The sequence below is a fragment of the Camarhynchus parvulus genome, chromosome 2 (assembly GCF_901933205.1).
Source record: "Camarhynchus parvulus chromosome 2, STF_HiC, whole genome shotgun sequence".
In the NCBI taxonomy this organism is placed as follows: domain Eukaryota; kingdom Metazoa; phylum Chordata; class Aves; order Passeriformes; family Thraupidae; genus Camarhynchus; species Camarhynchus parvulus.
This window is the reverse complement of record NC_044572.1, coordinates 57,923,189-57,937,503: the sequence shown is the minus strand read 5'-3', so window position 1 is coordinate 57,937,503 and position 14,315 is coordinate 57,923,189. Positions and strand designations below refer to the sequence as shown.

The window sequence follows — 14,315 nt, the reverse complement described above, 5'->3', positions numbered from 1 at the left end:
AAAACAGTTTCCAAGATATGCCCTTCTCTACAGTGACATTTTGTTTAAGAAGAAAATAAGTGTTCTGTGATCACAGATTCTTCAAAATTGCAATAATTGCTTGGCCTTTTCCTGCAAAAATAGCATGAAAAAACAATTTCACAGTACAAATTTGCCAAGTTCAATAGAAAACAATGCATGACCATTGTATGTTTTTGACATTTTAACTGGATGAATGAAATATAATTTTTCAGTATTTCCTGTAAAGGAACCCTTAAAAGCACTTCTTACGGACTGCTCACTGAGGATGGAAATAATGTCATCAGTGGACATAAATGTAAAAGAACAGGCAACCCCCCCATTTTTCCTAGCTTCACTTTTCTAATAAACTAACGGATTTATGACATAATTATATTCCAATTATAGAAATATGCAACAAAAGCAATATTTTTTAATGCAAGGTAGAGAACAAAACAAGATGACACAGAAAAGCCAAACAATCTGGATTTATGAGATTTGTTTAAATCATCAAATTGGTTGGACAGATTTGAAAAATCCTTGCCTTTTAGATTGAGTAAATCAGGTTATTACACAGGGAATATCTGCAATTTAAACAATGATTAATTTCTTTCTTCTGTACTAGAATATGGCAGTCATACACATGTGCAGCACCCACAGGGAGAGAGAATGAAATAATTAATCTTTACCTAGTGCTACTTTTATTTCCTGCAAGAATTATTGTCAGTGTATGAACGCTACTTATGCCTTTCTTTTCTCTTCTGGAAGATGTAAAACAAAAGAATTGCAACTGCATGAAAATTTCAAATGGAATTCTGTACTACTAGAACTCTGTGCTCCACAAAGTAAGAAACTATGTAGGGCATTGAAATAAAAGACATTTTGGAAAGGGACAAGTGGATAGAGAGACAATTATATAAACCAATTTGTTCTATAGGTTAGTCTTTGAGACAGATCAAGGATATGAATATTCTTGTATTATAAGCTGATTTAGTTCCAAAAATGGAAACAAAAAATATTTTTCCTTAGGTTTTAAATTAAAAATATATGAAGTGTGATAGGAAATAGTATTAATGGTGATGACTAGAAGTTTTATTTGTCTTTCAGTGTAAGAGGTACTGTATCAGGGTAATAAAGAATCTTTCTCTCACAAACAGCATACGCACAATTAGTGCTAAAGCAATAAAAATAAAACCACCTTTATTTCTATTGCTTTAGCACTCATTGCTTTAGCACTAAACTCAGTTTTTACAGTTTTCTATCCATGCTGAGTAGCTAAATGTTATGCTTGTTTGGAAGAAGTGGACATGAGTCCATCAGTGCATCATGATACTTACAAATTACTTTCACCAAGGAACTCAGCAAGAGGAAAAATACTGAATGTAACATTTACTAAAACAGAGTAAGTTATTGAGAAAACCCCAACATTGTCCTCCCCACCTAGCCCTTGATTTTTCCAAACAGTTTTACTCAAACTGGGACAGAAAATATCAAAGTGCTTATTAGTGTGCAGTTTCTGTATGTACACAAACCAGACAGTTTCACAAAGACCTGTGATCTTTCTAAATCAGAGACAAGCAAAAGGAATCACTTTTTTGAAGTCACTGCTTTATAAAACATTCAGAATTACTCATTTTATAACCTTTATAAACATTGCCTGATTTGACTCATCAATGTTTCCAGAACTAAATGCTGTGAGATCTTAGTTATTGAACACCCAGTTAATCATCTCCTTTAACTGAAGGCCAGTTACAGCTTAAGATATATGAAGCCCTTTTTGCTTTTAATTCACTGTGGAACACTTTTTGTCCCAGAGCTATGAGCTGGGCAGCCCAGCAATGCACCATATAGGGAGGCAGCTGCTTGATCCCTGCAGCTAACACCCACCTTATTTCACAGGTAATGGATGTGTGGACATGGCATAGTGTCGTAAGTTCTTTAAGCAGATCTCAGTGACAACAATTAAACCCCTTAAACTTGGTGTTTCATTCCAGCTTGTAGAGTCCATCAGCTGCTGAGCTGATTTATTACATGTGTCCTAGTGCAGCTTCACTTGAAATATGTATGATCTATTCAAAGTGAGTGGTGTTGACTGTAAGTGTCCTTACAGAGAGGTCTGATTTATGCTGGAAGTAGGGAAGAAGTGTATAGTCTAAGACATGCTGCTAAACACAGCAGTGACTGGGGAGACTGGTAGCTTAGGGAGTGGTTGCCAGAAGCAAAAAGGCTGACATCAACCATGTCTGGAAATTACTTGAGACTGTTTGTTGTTATCTGTTTGAAGGCCTTACATTGCTGAAGTAACTCTGTAACTCTGGTAGCTCTGAAATGGCAGGGGCATCTCGCCTACAACTGCAGCAAAAGATACACGTGTTAAAGTAGCTTGCCTCTAATTAACAAAGGATATTTCCTTTCCTGGGGAGGTACAGCTGTTGCCTGCTTGGACACTACCCATTCCAGTTTGATGGTGCAAGTAATAATGCACATCATTCTGCTTATCAAGGAAAGTAATTTTCCTCCAGAGAATGGACTCAATTTTGCCTAGAGTGGGGAAGGAGCACCCTTTGTAACCTACCAAAAGTTAATGTCTTTCTGGCAATGCACAGATCATGATGTTTTCTTACTGTAATTCTCTGTGTACCCATTAGCAGGCTGGCATACTGTGGTGTTGACAAGCTTGATTTCTTCTTCCATGGAACAAAGGCTCATAGCAGACAAGACATTTCCTAGAGTAGGAAGTGGGAATTGTGGTGACAAGCTGCTAAGACCTCAAAATTAGTTTTGGGGATCTAGATCACAACTTGGATTAAATTTCAGTTATCCTGAAAAAAAATTTCAAGAAATGAAGTTTTTAAATAAATCTTTCACTTTGTTGTTCAAACAACATTTTGTTCAGTAGAGTATAAACTCAGAATAAAAATGAAATAAAAAAGAAAGAGATGAGAAAATAACAATTAATTAACTAGTTAAAATTAATAAAATAATATGTAATTCCTGACACTGATTTATTAACTCTGCAAACTGAAAATCAGAGAAAAGAGAGGTTCTTCTATAATGTGCTATAGGAACTGTTTACTTTGCTGCAGCTTTTCTAGGCTTGATACATGTTCCCCATCCACTCTCATTCTTCAGTGCATGTGGCTGTAGGCTGCCTGAGGTGATAGCATTAAACTTTCTATCACAGTTCAGGTTATACAAGGTTGTTTCAAAATCCTCTTGCTGTAGGCTCTCTAAGCAGTATTTTCTGTAAGTTTTCACTTGGTTATTTGCAATCAATAGCTAGAGTTCACTCTAAAGGTGCTGCACCTTGAGCAGTCCCAAGAAAATTGTAGGCAATTTTTTTTGTAATGTGTTCTAAAAAGCTGCTTTTTCCTTTAAATCAGGTAATGGAGTTTATACATACTCAGAAATAAAAACTGAAGAAAACAAAAATAGGCTAAAGGTTTATTTGAATAAAATGACAAATTATGCAGTGATGAGAAAGATGGTGGAAATAATTTGTAGAACTTCATTCTTTACCAGCTATTAAGTTTCTAACTATTTTCCAAGAATATGTAGTTTTGAGACTGTGCAAGTCTTTGGTTATTTTTACATTTCCAAGTGACATTATTAAGAGGGAAGATTTTGACACTGGACTGATATAAAAAAATAATTCATACTGTTTACAGGTCTGAATTAGCATGGGAATTCTGCTGAACAACATTTTTCTGGTTGCAGATAACAGTCACTTCATTCTGTTTCTCAGAATTCTGCTTCTCTAGTACAGTGATCATTTTCCATCAGCCATATCCCTTGAGTGTAATTCTAAAGGCTGACTTTTACCCAAGAAGTCTTAGCAGTCTGGATGCTAGCCTGCTGAAGAAACTCTCTCTCTTGAGAGTTTAAGCATGTTAAATTGAGATCCTAGATAAATTAATATCCTAGAACTTCTGCAGTAGTAGTGGCAAAAATACTTTCATCACACCCACACAACACAACTGCCTGTTGTCAGTGATATTTAAAAGCAACCGCTGCCAGAAAACAAGAGAAATGCATTCCTAATTTAAAGACAGGATAATATTAAAGGGAAAAAAAAGAGAACATTTTAAATGAAGATCACGAGGATGTCCATCATGGCACTGGTAGTTAGTATATATATTTATTTGATCTAAAGAAGAATAAAAGATGGGAAAGGAAAAGCCCTCTTTGGCAAGGGGATAGTTTCGGTTCAACTAACTGGTCATGGGACTATTCTGTCAATATTAGTGATTGTATTAAAGACAGAAAATGCAGAGCCCAAATAATGTTCAAAATTCAGTAGAGCAAAAGACTAGAGTGTATCTGTGTATCATTCTGTTGCTGTTTAGTTTTTTAGAGGGGGTTACTCCTTCTGTAGCTGTAGTTGAAGCCATGAGAAGTACAGATTTTCCTGAGAAGCTGAACACTATGTCTTTTTCCAGGATACATATTTTCTCAGAACTTTGCTGAAGGTCAAAGGACTGCATAAATTTACATTTTAGAGACTGGCTGGGACTCTTTTTTAATACAGTTTTAGTTTCCACTTGAATCAACTCTCAGAAATGGCTTGGCCCACAAACACACCAGTTTGTTCTTACAGCCTGGCTAAGAAGAGATGCATCCTAGCATTTGTAGGACAACTGTTCTCTGAGCCTGAGAGGCTGTGGGATTCTGCCCTCCCTTCTGCTGATGCTTGCCCATGTCTTAGCCACAGGAACCAAATCAAAGAGCAAAATCGGAAAGGAACAAGTATATTTTAGTTTGCAGGGTGTTTTTGATATACTGTGCTCTCATGATTTTCATGAGTTTCATGATTTTGAGGGTGGGCATAAGGAAGCACGCAGAACATGGAACATAAAGATGTTTGTGTCTGGTTGAATTGTCTTTAGTATATTTTAGCCTGGTACTGCATGTTGATCTACTCCACACTATCTGTCATCTACTCTAAAATGGACACATTTATGTGGAGCTTTTCCTCCATGAGTGAATCAGGGACGGAATTGCATTCCTTTGGGCACTGTTCTGTTGCCACAAACATGAGATCATCTTTTCTCTTGGGCCACACCATGCCTTAGTCATGCCTTGATGAGTAATCCTAATTCTCTGGATATTGCTTTCCTGTGAGCAAAATGAGGAAGAAAGCCTGTGAAGAGGAAACTGCCATAGACCACTTGAGCCTGAAATGTAGTGGGTGTTTGAACATTGCTATCAAAAACTGTAAAGGAATAATTGGGTCTCATCAGGCTCCTGTCCTGTTCTGTACTGTTCTAACTTCATCCTGTAGTTAACTTCTCAGTATGGTTCCAAGTTGGCTTGAAAGGGACAGTCACACTGCCACTGCATTTTACTGATAATAATGAAGGACGCTGACATATTTTCCTAGAAGTAGTGGAGTAGGTGGGTTGTTATCCTATTCTTCTCTTGCTTATGAACTAGGACTAACTTTGAAGCAGGCTCTAATTTTGTAAAAACAAAAGTCACTGCTCTACTTCTTATCTTGACCGGCCTTTGATTAAAATTCATTTCAGTAGTTTAGAAGTAACTTAATTTAGATTAAGCAGCTAAAGCTTGCCACTGCAGCTTTTTTATGGTTGAGTGCTTAAGTTCTCTGCACAATGTAGAGAGAGATACTTAAAAATTAACAGAACATTTTGAAACAAGGCTGCCTAAACTTCAATCCCTCCACATAGTTAACAGATTCTATCTAGAATCAGGGTATTCCTGCAGAAGTATTCCTGGGAGCTGTTACATTTTGGCACATTATTCTAGTGGAAAATCCAGGTTTAATGCCCATGTAATTTGTGCTCACAGACCTTATTTGCAAGACTAAGGATATTTGGAGTGCTACTCAGGGTCTTTTCTACTGGAGCTACTTCGACAGCTCTGGATTCCTGTTCATGAACTACGGAAAGATTCTTGCTCTTTAATAGCCTGATGTGTCAATGGCAGCACAGTTGCCCATGGATACCTTACCTGTGGCCAAGGAGAAATTAGAGGACCGCGAATCTTGGACATGGATACATAAATCCTTTTCATCACTGTGTATGACATCTATCAGATTCAATTGGGCTGCCCTTCACAACCACCTCCTCCTAGTTCAGTCTCCCCTTTATAGCTCTGACTGTAGCCAGTGTTGGTTACTGCCTTCATATTTGCTTTAATAGAGCCTATACAGAGCTGATAATTCCATATCTTCTTCTAGCTTCTCATTCATAGAGTTGACCACAACTTCAGGATATTATTATTCCTCCTCCCCATTCCTTTTGACTTGTCTTACCCTGCTCCCTTCCCACCTTATGTCTTACTGAGTGTACCAGTACAACAGGACACAGCTGTGACTATATTGATCCCTCCTCTAGATTATTCATCAGTTTCCCTGAGCTTTTCTCCTGGTGATGAGCAACTGGGTTTTTGTAAGAAAGATAACGTGATTCAGTAGCTTTGATGGAATGAGTAGCTTATTACCTGTCATTATATAGCCCTCAATTGAGAACAGGACTTTGCAAAGGTGTGCCCAAGGCTTGCAGTACCTTCTGATACATCATCAATAGCTAGGCTGGGAGAGTTGACATTCTTTAAAAAAAAAAAGCATGCACATTAGGAGGTGACTGAGTTAGATGCTGCTAACTCATCTTGCTTCTCTCCCTCAACCTTTCCTTTGTCAGAACAGAAATCTTCCATCAGGAGATAAATTTTGAGAGGCCCAGCCACAAATTTATTCTGACTTTGGTAGCAGTTACCTCTATCCATCAGCTGGCCACTTTCCTGACCTAACAGAAAAGAATCATGGCACAAAATACTGACTTGTGGCCTTCTCAAGATGGAGGCGTAGACATCTGAGCACCCTGCTGCACCTTCAGTTTGTTTGCTTGCAATTTGAGAAGAACAAGCTTTGAAGTTAGTTTAGCTGTACTTGGAGCAGGCGGTTGGATTAGATGACCTGCTGAGACCGTTTCCAATCTAAATTATTCTACTAGTCTCAGACATATCAAGCTACAGTAAAGTGAGGAGAGAGATAGTGAATAAACATTTAACTCGATGAATCTCGATGAATTCTGACTTTTAATAAGTATTTTTTAAGACTTCTGAATAGCTGCCTGTATGTCCATTTCTGATTCAGGTGGATTAATGCATAGCATCAGTTTTGGCTGGATTTTAAGCCTTTGCACAAATAGCAGTCCTATGTCTGCTCTTTTGAATTTCTGTAAGCTTTATTTGGATGAAAATGGAGATTGAGATGGGTATTCTGCATGATGATAACCCTCTTAAACCACCCCCTAAAGTTTAAGCTGTGTCAGTGGTTAATGTCTTAATTACTCAGATCATCTCTGCCATAGCAAATTGTAGTGTGCTCTTCCAAACTCTTGAGGCAATTAGCTTCTTATATTGGTTTTGGCTCCAGATATCTCAGCAAAAGAGGCAAACAGTCTCAGGATATGTTTAAAAGACCTTGGCTTATGAGTGTATGATGTCAAAATTGATGTGTCTTCCTGCTATAGACTACCTGCAAATCCTGAATGTTTGAGATCAAGAACAGAAAATGTCCAATATAAATTTGTGGTTTAAGAACAGCTTTGCTATAATGATAGAGAAACTTTGCCAAGTAATAGTATGGGAAAAAGCTGCTGAGAGCAAGTCAGTTTCTTACTCTGTAGGCAGAACTAATGGCAATGAAATACAGTAGTGAATATTTCAGAAACAATTTGTTCACAGATGTACCCTAGGGGCTTCCCAAACCCAGGAACTTGTGAAGGTTCAGAGCCCACTGGGTTAAACCTTCTTGGAAGGAAACTTCAACTTCAAAATAATGGGATTAACAAATTGGAAATTTCTTTGATGAAGCTGATGAACAATTCCCAATTCACTCAGCTGAAAAAAGGAAATGTAATATGACTTTGGCCTTGGTTTTGGTCAACATAACAATATGAATTTAGTCAACACAGGAGTTCAAACACACCTCTCACCCTATCCTAATATGGTGTAGGATCAAGGGATGCAGCCTCAACATTTCAAACTGTCAGGGGGGCTTCTCATAGGCTGGCTGAAAGGTTGTTGGGATGATTCTAGGAAGTCATGTTTTGTGTCTGAGGCAAACATAAGCACACCTCCAGACTCTGGGAAGTCACTGAGAGGACACTGCTGACCCTAGAATGGGAAGCTGTTCAGTAGTGCTAACAGGCAGGCTGTACACACAAACATGATGGCTGATCCACCAGCTGGGGTAAAGCACATAAACAAATGTCTTGTGTTGCCCTGTTTGCTATTGAAGGCATCATGGTAGTAGTTATCAGTCGTACAGGTTGACTCTATCAGTAGCCTTTAATTCTCAGGTATTTGAAACATCCCAGCTCTGTGAACAGCTAATCCATGCTCTAATCGATGTGCTCATCAGTGTTGAAAGAGATAATGGAATGGCACAATATATCTATATACAGCTTGAGAACGTTTGTGTAGGATAATGATGGCTTTAGGGGGTACCCTGAATGAGCAGTCTGGACATGGGGTTTACATGAGTGGAGAATGTTTGCGGAAGGAATATATATTATTAAATTTGGCAAGAAGACATAAAGAGCCATTGATGTGTGTTCTGTGGGCAATCAGACGTGCGTCCTGCAGTCCCTCTACAGGCTTTCAGTGGCATGAGGGCTCCAGTTAGCCCTGAGACCAAGCACAATGCTTAAGCACCTGTGAGTACAATTAAATCTTTCTATTCCAAAATAGGGTGGCTCTTTCAAACTATCTACAAGAGTAGCTCTTGGCCCATGCTCTCCCTGCAAAGTATCCCCTAAAGAAGTGGCTGGAAGGATTACAAATGACACTGACCAGAACTGTGCCAGGGGACAGTTCAGCTGTCAGTCAGATGTGATATTTCTGCTAATAGCTCTGCCTTGACTGTGATAATTTTCTAGTACAGTATTAGCCTTGGGGATGAGACTAGCCTTAGTCGAAACCTTGAGGCCTTCAATGTGAAAATATAAAGTAGAGGAAAGCTAAATACTGGCAAATCATTTTTTGGATGTTAAAACCAGCCCATCTAACTCAGTGGGGAGATAATGTTTTTCCTACAGTGAACACATTCAAAGTGCTTGTTACAAATTGTATCTTTCTTGCAGAGGCAATGTCATCATCATCCTGGCTTGAATTTGAATGTGATCTTAGGTACTTCTTGTAAGGTCCAGCAGGGCTGTCACCCCCTTTTCTGCTGAAGCATTACTAGTATCCTTGAGACAGACTGAGGGAAGGTCACCTCTGATCAACACCAGGGTGTGATGCTGAATTGATTTTGTATGTATGTTGTGGCTTAACCCTGACTGGCAGCTCAGCCCCACTCAGCTACTCACTTACTTCCCTCAGGGTGGCACAGGGGAGAGAACTGAAAGAGTAAAGATGAAACTCATGGGTTGGGTTTGATAGATAAACCAAACCACTCACGCAAGCAAAGCAAAACAAGGAATTAATTCACTGCTTCTCCCATTTTTGGGCACTGTTAAGCCATACCCAGGAAAGCAAGGCTGGAATGGAGTGATGACTTGGGATGACAAATGCCCTCGCTGGAATGATTCCCCTTTCCTGCTTTTCCCCCCCATTTTATAAGCAGAGCATGATGCCATCTGATATGGGATAGCCCTGTGGTGAGCTATCCCAGCTGCATCCACTCTCAACTTCTTGTGCACCCCCAGCTGCCTCGCTGGTAAGAGGCAGAAAAGGCCTTGGCTCTGTGTAAGCCCTGATGAGTAAGAACGAAAACAACTCTGTGTTAACAGCACTGTTGTCAGCATACAGCCAAAACAAAGCCCCATACCAGCTGCTGTGATGAAAATGAACTCTATCCCAGGCAAACTGGCACAATGTAGAAATTCCCACTGCCTCTGCTGACTGTAATTCCATTACTATCTTTTGCCCACCCAGGATGTAGAGATGGTCTGACTTTGTGTTCCCTCTCCCCCACACAAAGTCTACTGCTGGAGCTGAGACATCCACTCGAGGTACACTTCCAGGTTAGGTTGTGTGTACATAGAGCCATTAATTAGGAACATTAGGAGTAGAACAGGGTGGAGTTATGGTGTTTTGTGGTTTGTTATAATATAGATACACTGGAACGAATATGATAGGAAAAATTTTAGATTAACTAGTAACAGTGGAAATTGCACCAAGGTGCAGAATAGGCTTTTTAAGATGCAGCAAATAGCAGCCCTCTGACTGGTTAAAAAAAGAGAGGCCAGGTTCAGGTTAAAGTATCAAAGGAGTTAAGTAGATGTCCATCTAGAAGTATTTCTACCTCTGGGCAGCTACTGATTATGCATAAAGGAGAGACAGCAGGGAGGAACTATTAGAGTGCAGGCTTAAACTATGTATCAGATCAGCAAATAAAAGCTAAACCCCAATCAGATGTGTTTTCAAGATGCATACAAGGCATTAATTCCAGTATTTGAACACCAAAATGAAATTGCAATTCTAGTATCTAATTTTTTAAAAATCTAGAAGACAGGTTCTTTTCTCCAGGAGAGTACTGGAGTGAAAACAAGACTTGCAAGTATTAACACAGAAGTAATACCTAAATCTCAATGCCAAAGAAGAGGAACTGTGGAATCTTCCAGCCAGGACATACTGCAAGTCATTCTGTTTTCTTTCACTGCACAGCTCAGGAGCAAGGCTGGCAGTCTGTGGTTACACCAAAATGAGTTTTGTTAATTGCCAGTCCCTTGAGATGTATATGCTGCACAGCAGAAACTCACAGGTTTGCCTTGATTATAACAGCAATGGGAGGAGAAATTGCTCCTCTTGCTGCAGTTCCTCTGGGCAGAGCAGCATGCTACTGATAGATGGAAACATGACATGGTTTGTGATTGCCCAGAGAAAAGATCCCTGAACTGAGAAGGGTGAAAGACTGGCTGGTTACCTACTGCTACCAAAACCAATGGGCCAGATCAGGATATTGGAGTATTTACAATTCAGTACAATTCAGTCTGCCACATTGATTTCTTGTGCAGTTCCTGTTTTCAGTCTTTCTCTACGTGCTCTCTTGGCGATTACTTTGCCTTATACACAGTTTCTTACCTGAATTAGAAGAGGTTCTTCCTCAAGTGCAGCTGACCTTTGTATTCTAACTGTGCCGACAAAAGTACTCTCCTTTGATAGAGAAAGCTAATTTATTCTTAAGTACTGGGCTAATTTTTTTTCTCTGTTATATCCTTGATGAATATCATTTTTTCTTTTCACTTTTACTAGGGAATCTAAAGAACATCACTGCTTTTGAAAAAAAAGTGTGTGGTGTTGTTGTTTTCCCCAAGGGAAACATCATATTTCTAACAGGCCTCTCATGCCATTCTCCAGTAAAGGTGTCTCCCTTGGCGTGTGAGCAAGCCTGTGACCTCAGCACCACAGCAGCCCAGCTGGTGCACAGTTCATGATCTGTATTCAGTTAAATGGTGTGCAGTAAATTGCTGGAGCCTGCAGATTAATCTTAGAGGTGGGAAGCAAACATGGAGAGGTTTTTAGCAGCTTATTGATTGTGCTTAACCATTTCAGTTTCTTGTTAAGCTCTGTTCAGGATACAGAGATGGGTCAGCTCTGTGGAAGGACTGGTGCAAAGACCTCTGGATGCATTTTGCTGGACCCAACTTAAACTCTAGCTTAGTATCTCCTAAAACCTGCATGTTTTTATTAGTCTTCTCTCATCCCCCTTCACAGAGCTCTTCTGTGTGACCCCACGCCCCCCCTATCTCTTGTCACTGGAATTCCAGGCAAAGGGACAGCCAGCTTCCCGAGGGCTGCTTGAGCTCAGGAGAGGAAGGGCGGGGACTGATGTGAATGAGTGGCTGCAAGCAGAGACCCCACTGCCTGTAAAGGATTAAAAGTAGATGGCTCCTGCTTGAAGCAGGTAAAAACACTTTATTTTTCTCCCTTGATCCTTCGGTGACTCAGAGCAAAACCCTGCTGTACATAAATAACTCTTCCAGATCTGTGAACTGGAGGAATTTGGCCCAAGAATGGCTCAGTATTTTGGGAAGGCTGACCATAAATGAGTGCAGTGAATTGTTATGCATACATTTTAAATGTAACACAAATGGCTTTTGCCTTATTACCATGTTGTAATAATGGAGTAATTTACATTTTTGCTTTTCCAGAAAAAAAATGAAGATATCTTTCAGCTGATCATGGGAAATAAGTTTTTATAATAATTTGGAAAAATAAAGCTGCATTTCAAAATATTTAGTTGTATAATTATATAATTTTAGTATTGTACGTGTAGTTTGCTTTTGTCTGTTAACAAAAGCTGTGTAGTTATTTAGTACTCTATTTGTCAGCAAATGAACATGTATTTCCAACATGGATTCTCATTAAAATCTTAAAAATAGATAATGTGGAGTTTGACCTCCATAGTCACTGCCTGGTAAAACATAAGTAAATATGTTGTGAAAAGTATGCAGTAGACAAATATATCAGCAAAAGACTTCAGATATTATGGTGATACTGTTAGTGAAGAATATTACAATTTCCTGATCATGCCTATAATTGTTTCAGTTATTTTATATTAACAATTCTTTAATTATGTAAATGCCAGAAAGGTAAATTCACAAACAGGAAAATCACTTTACATATAACTTAGTGGGATAACAATGTGTAGGACCTATTTTAAAGAAACCACGAGAGATATATTTCATTCATCAGTCTGACACAAAAGGAAACTACTTCCTCTGACATGCAATGAAATAAATAAACGTCAGATGGTTCATTTGTCTGCATTTGCTTTGTTCAGTTCTACCAGTTAAACAGGATGTTTTCTATTAACATTGCTTTCAGGTTTCCTGGTAACAATAGCACCAAAATAAAGACCAGATTTTGTCAATGTGAAATTTACTCCTCCTGAATAAAGTCTTATGCCTAGAATCTGCAAAGAGAAAAGCTGAAATAAGATGTGGGAGCTGCTATATTTCTGTGTAAGCACCATGCTGAGATCCAAACAAGCTTACAGGAGTCAAGCACTCGGCTTCCACCAAAACTCAGAGGAGGAGAGTACCTTTGCTCTTAAAGCTTTGCTTTGCAAATGTGAGCTCTGTAAGGTAAAAAATGTCTCTCAGTATTCACTGTATACATGAGTATATATGAACGGTGCCTTGGGTGTCCAAAATCTATGCGAGTGAAAAGGAGAGCATGGAGCATGCAGCTTCTCAGCAGTGAAGCAGCAGCAGCAGCCTTGCTGAGCCACATCGCTTACGAGGCAGGCTACTGGATCTTCCTCACAGACCACACTTGGCTCATGCCTTTAGGTGACCTCCAGCTCAGGCAGAACATGAGTTAACTGCTGGCAAGCTTCAAACTGCATGGGGTTCAAGGGGAAGTAAAGGCTTTAAGCCAGTTGTGTGCACTGGATGTTCCACCTAGCTGGAATGTGGTTTGTGTTGAGGTATGTCTTCTTTGTCTATTTTTTTCCTGAAATGTGTAATTACAAAAATTAAAATATTTACATCATTACAAATGAAATTTCAATGTCAGTTTTTTCTGTCGTCAAATGGAATATTCCTATGTGCAGCAGGTGAATTATTGTCCTTGGGGATCAGAGACAAAACTGTTTTCAATACAGAGAACAATAAACTGATTATTACAGCTGTATACTTTCTGGTCAAGAAGTTTCCCTGTGTTCAGAGGCGATGCTTGTCCCATAGCTCCCATATCAGCTGTGTGCCAGGCTTCACAGTAGTTGCTAACCAGTCGGATCCCATTTGCAGTTGAACCATGCCATATTATTTTTTGAGGCCTGAAAGGTAATGTTAAGAAGTTATTTACTGGAAAAGTCTCTTTTGCTTTATTCAACTGCACACCTGTATGTGTGGTGATCTGCATTCCTTGTGCTTGAAACAAGGAGCAGTTAGGTAAAGATGAAGGCAGAAAGGAGAGAAAGAAAGGAGAACACAATCTGATATCCCATTTCTAGACTATCAGAAAAGAGAAAGAAAAATGGCATAAAAAAAGAGAAATTTGTATCACACGGCTAGTAGCTCAAGATACTGCTACTATTTCTTTTACTATCTGGCAAACGTAGAAAAAAATCCCTTACATGTAACATATAAATGGTAATGTCAACTCACCAAGATGAATCAGTCATGACATTCCTGCCATCAAAGGAGTATATTGGAACATGAATGTTGAATTGTCCACCATTTCCATCAAATATAGATTCCCAGTTACGGAAAAGGGTTTGTCCCTGTAAAAATTTCAAAGCCACTTTTACAAACAAACAAATCCCTTATCTACCTTCATAGACTTATCTGGAAATTGAAAATTTAATTTGCATTTAAGGACCCTTGTGATTTCATCTT

The 14,315-nt window shown here is 39.1% G+C and overlaps 1 protein-coding gene across 1 annotated transcript in view; it reads right to left on the bottom strand.

Moving 5' to 3' along the window:
• Positions 1-11,866: 11,866 nt before the first annotated feature.
• Positions 11,867-14,315, bottom strand: part of COL15A1 (collagen type XV alpha 1 chain) — a 120,357-nt gene continuing 117,908 nt past the window's right edge. Inside the window, exons 40-41 of the mRNA XM_030971734.1 lie at positions 14,085-14,200; positions 11,867-13,753 (exon numbers count right to left, since the gene is read on the bottom strand). Coding sequence (XP_030827594.1) covers positions 13,537-13,753; positions 14,085-14,200 — 333 coding nt within the window. The 3' untranslated portion in view covers positions 11,867-13,536. The remainder of the gene's footprint in view (positions 13,754-14,084; positions 14,201-14,315) is intronic.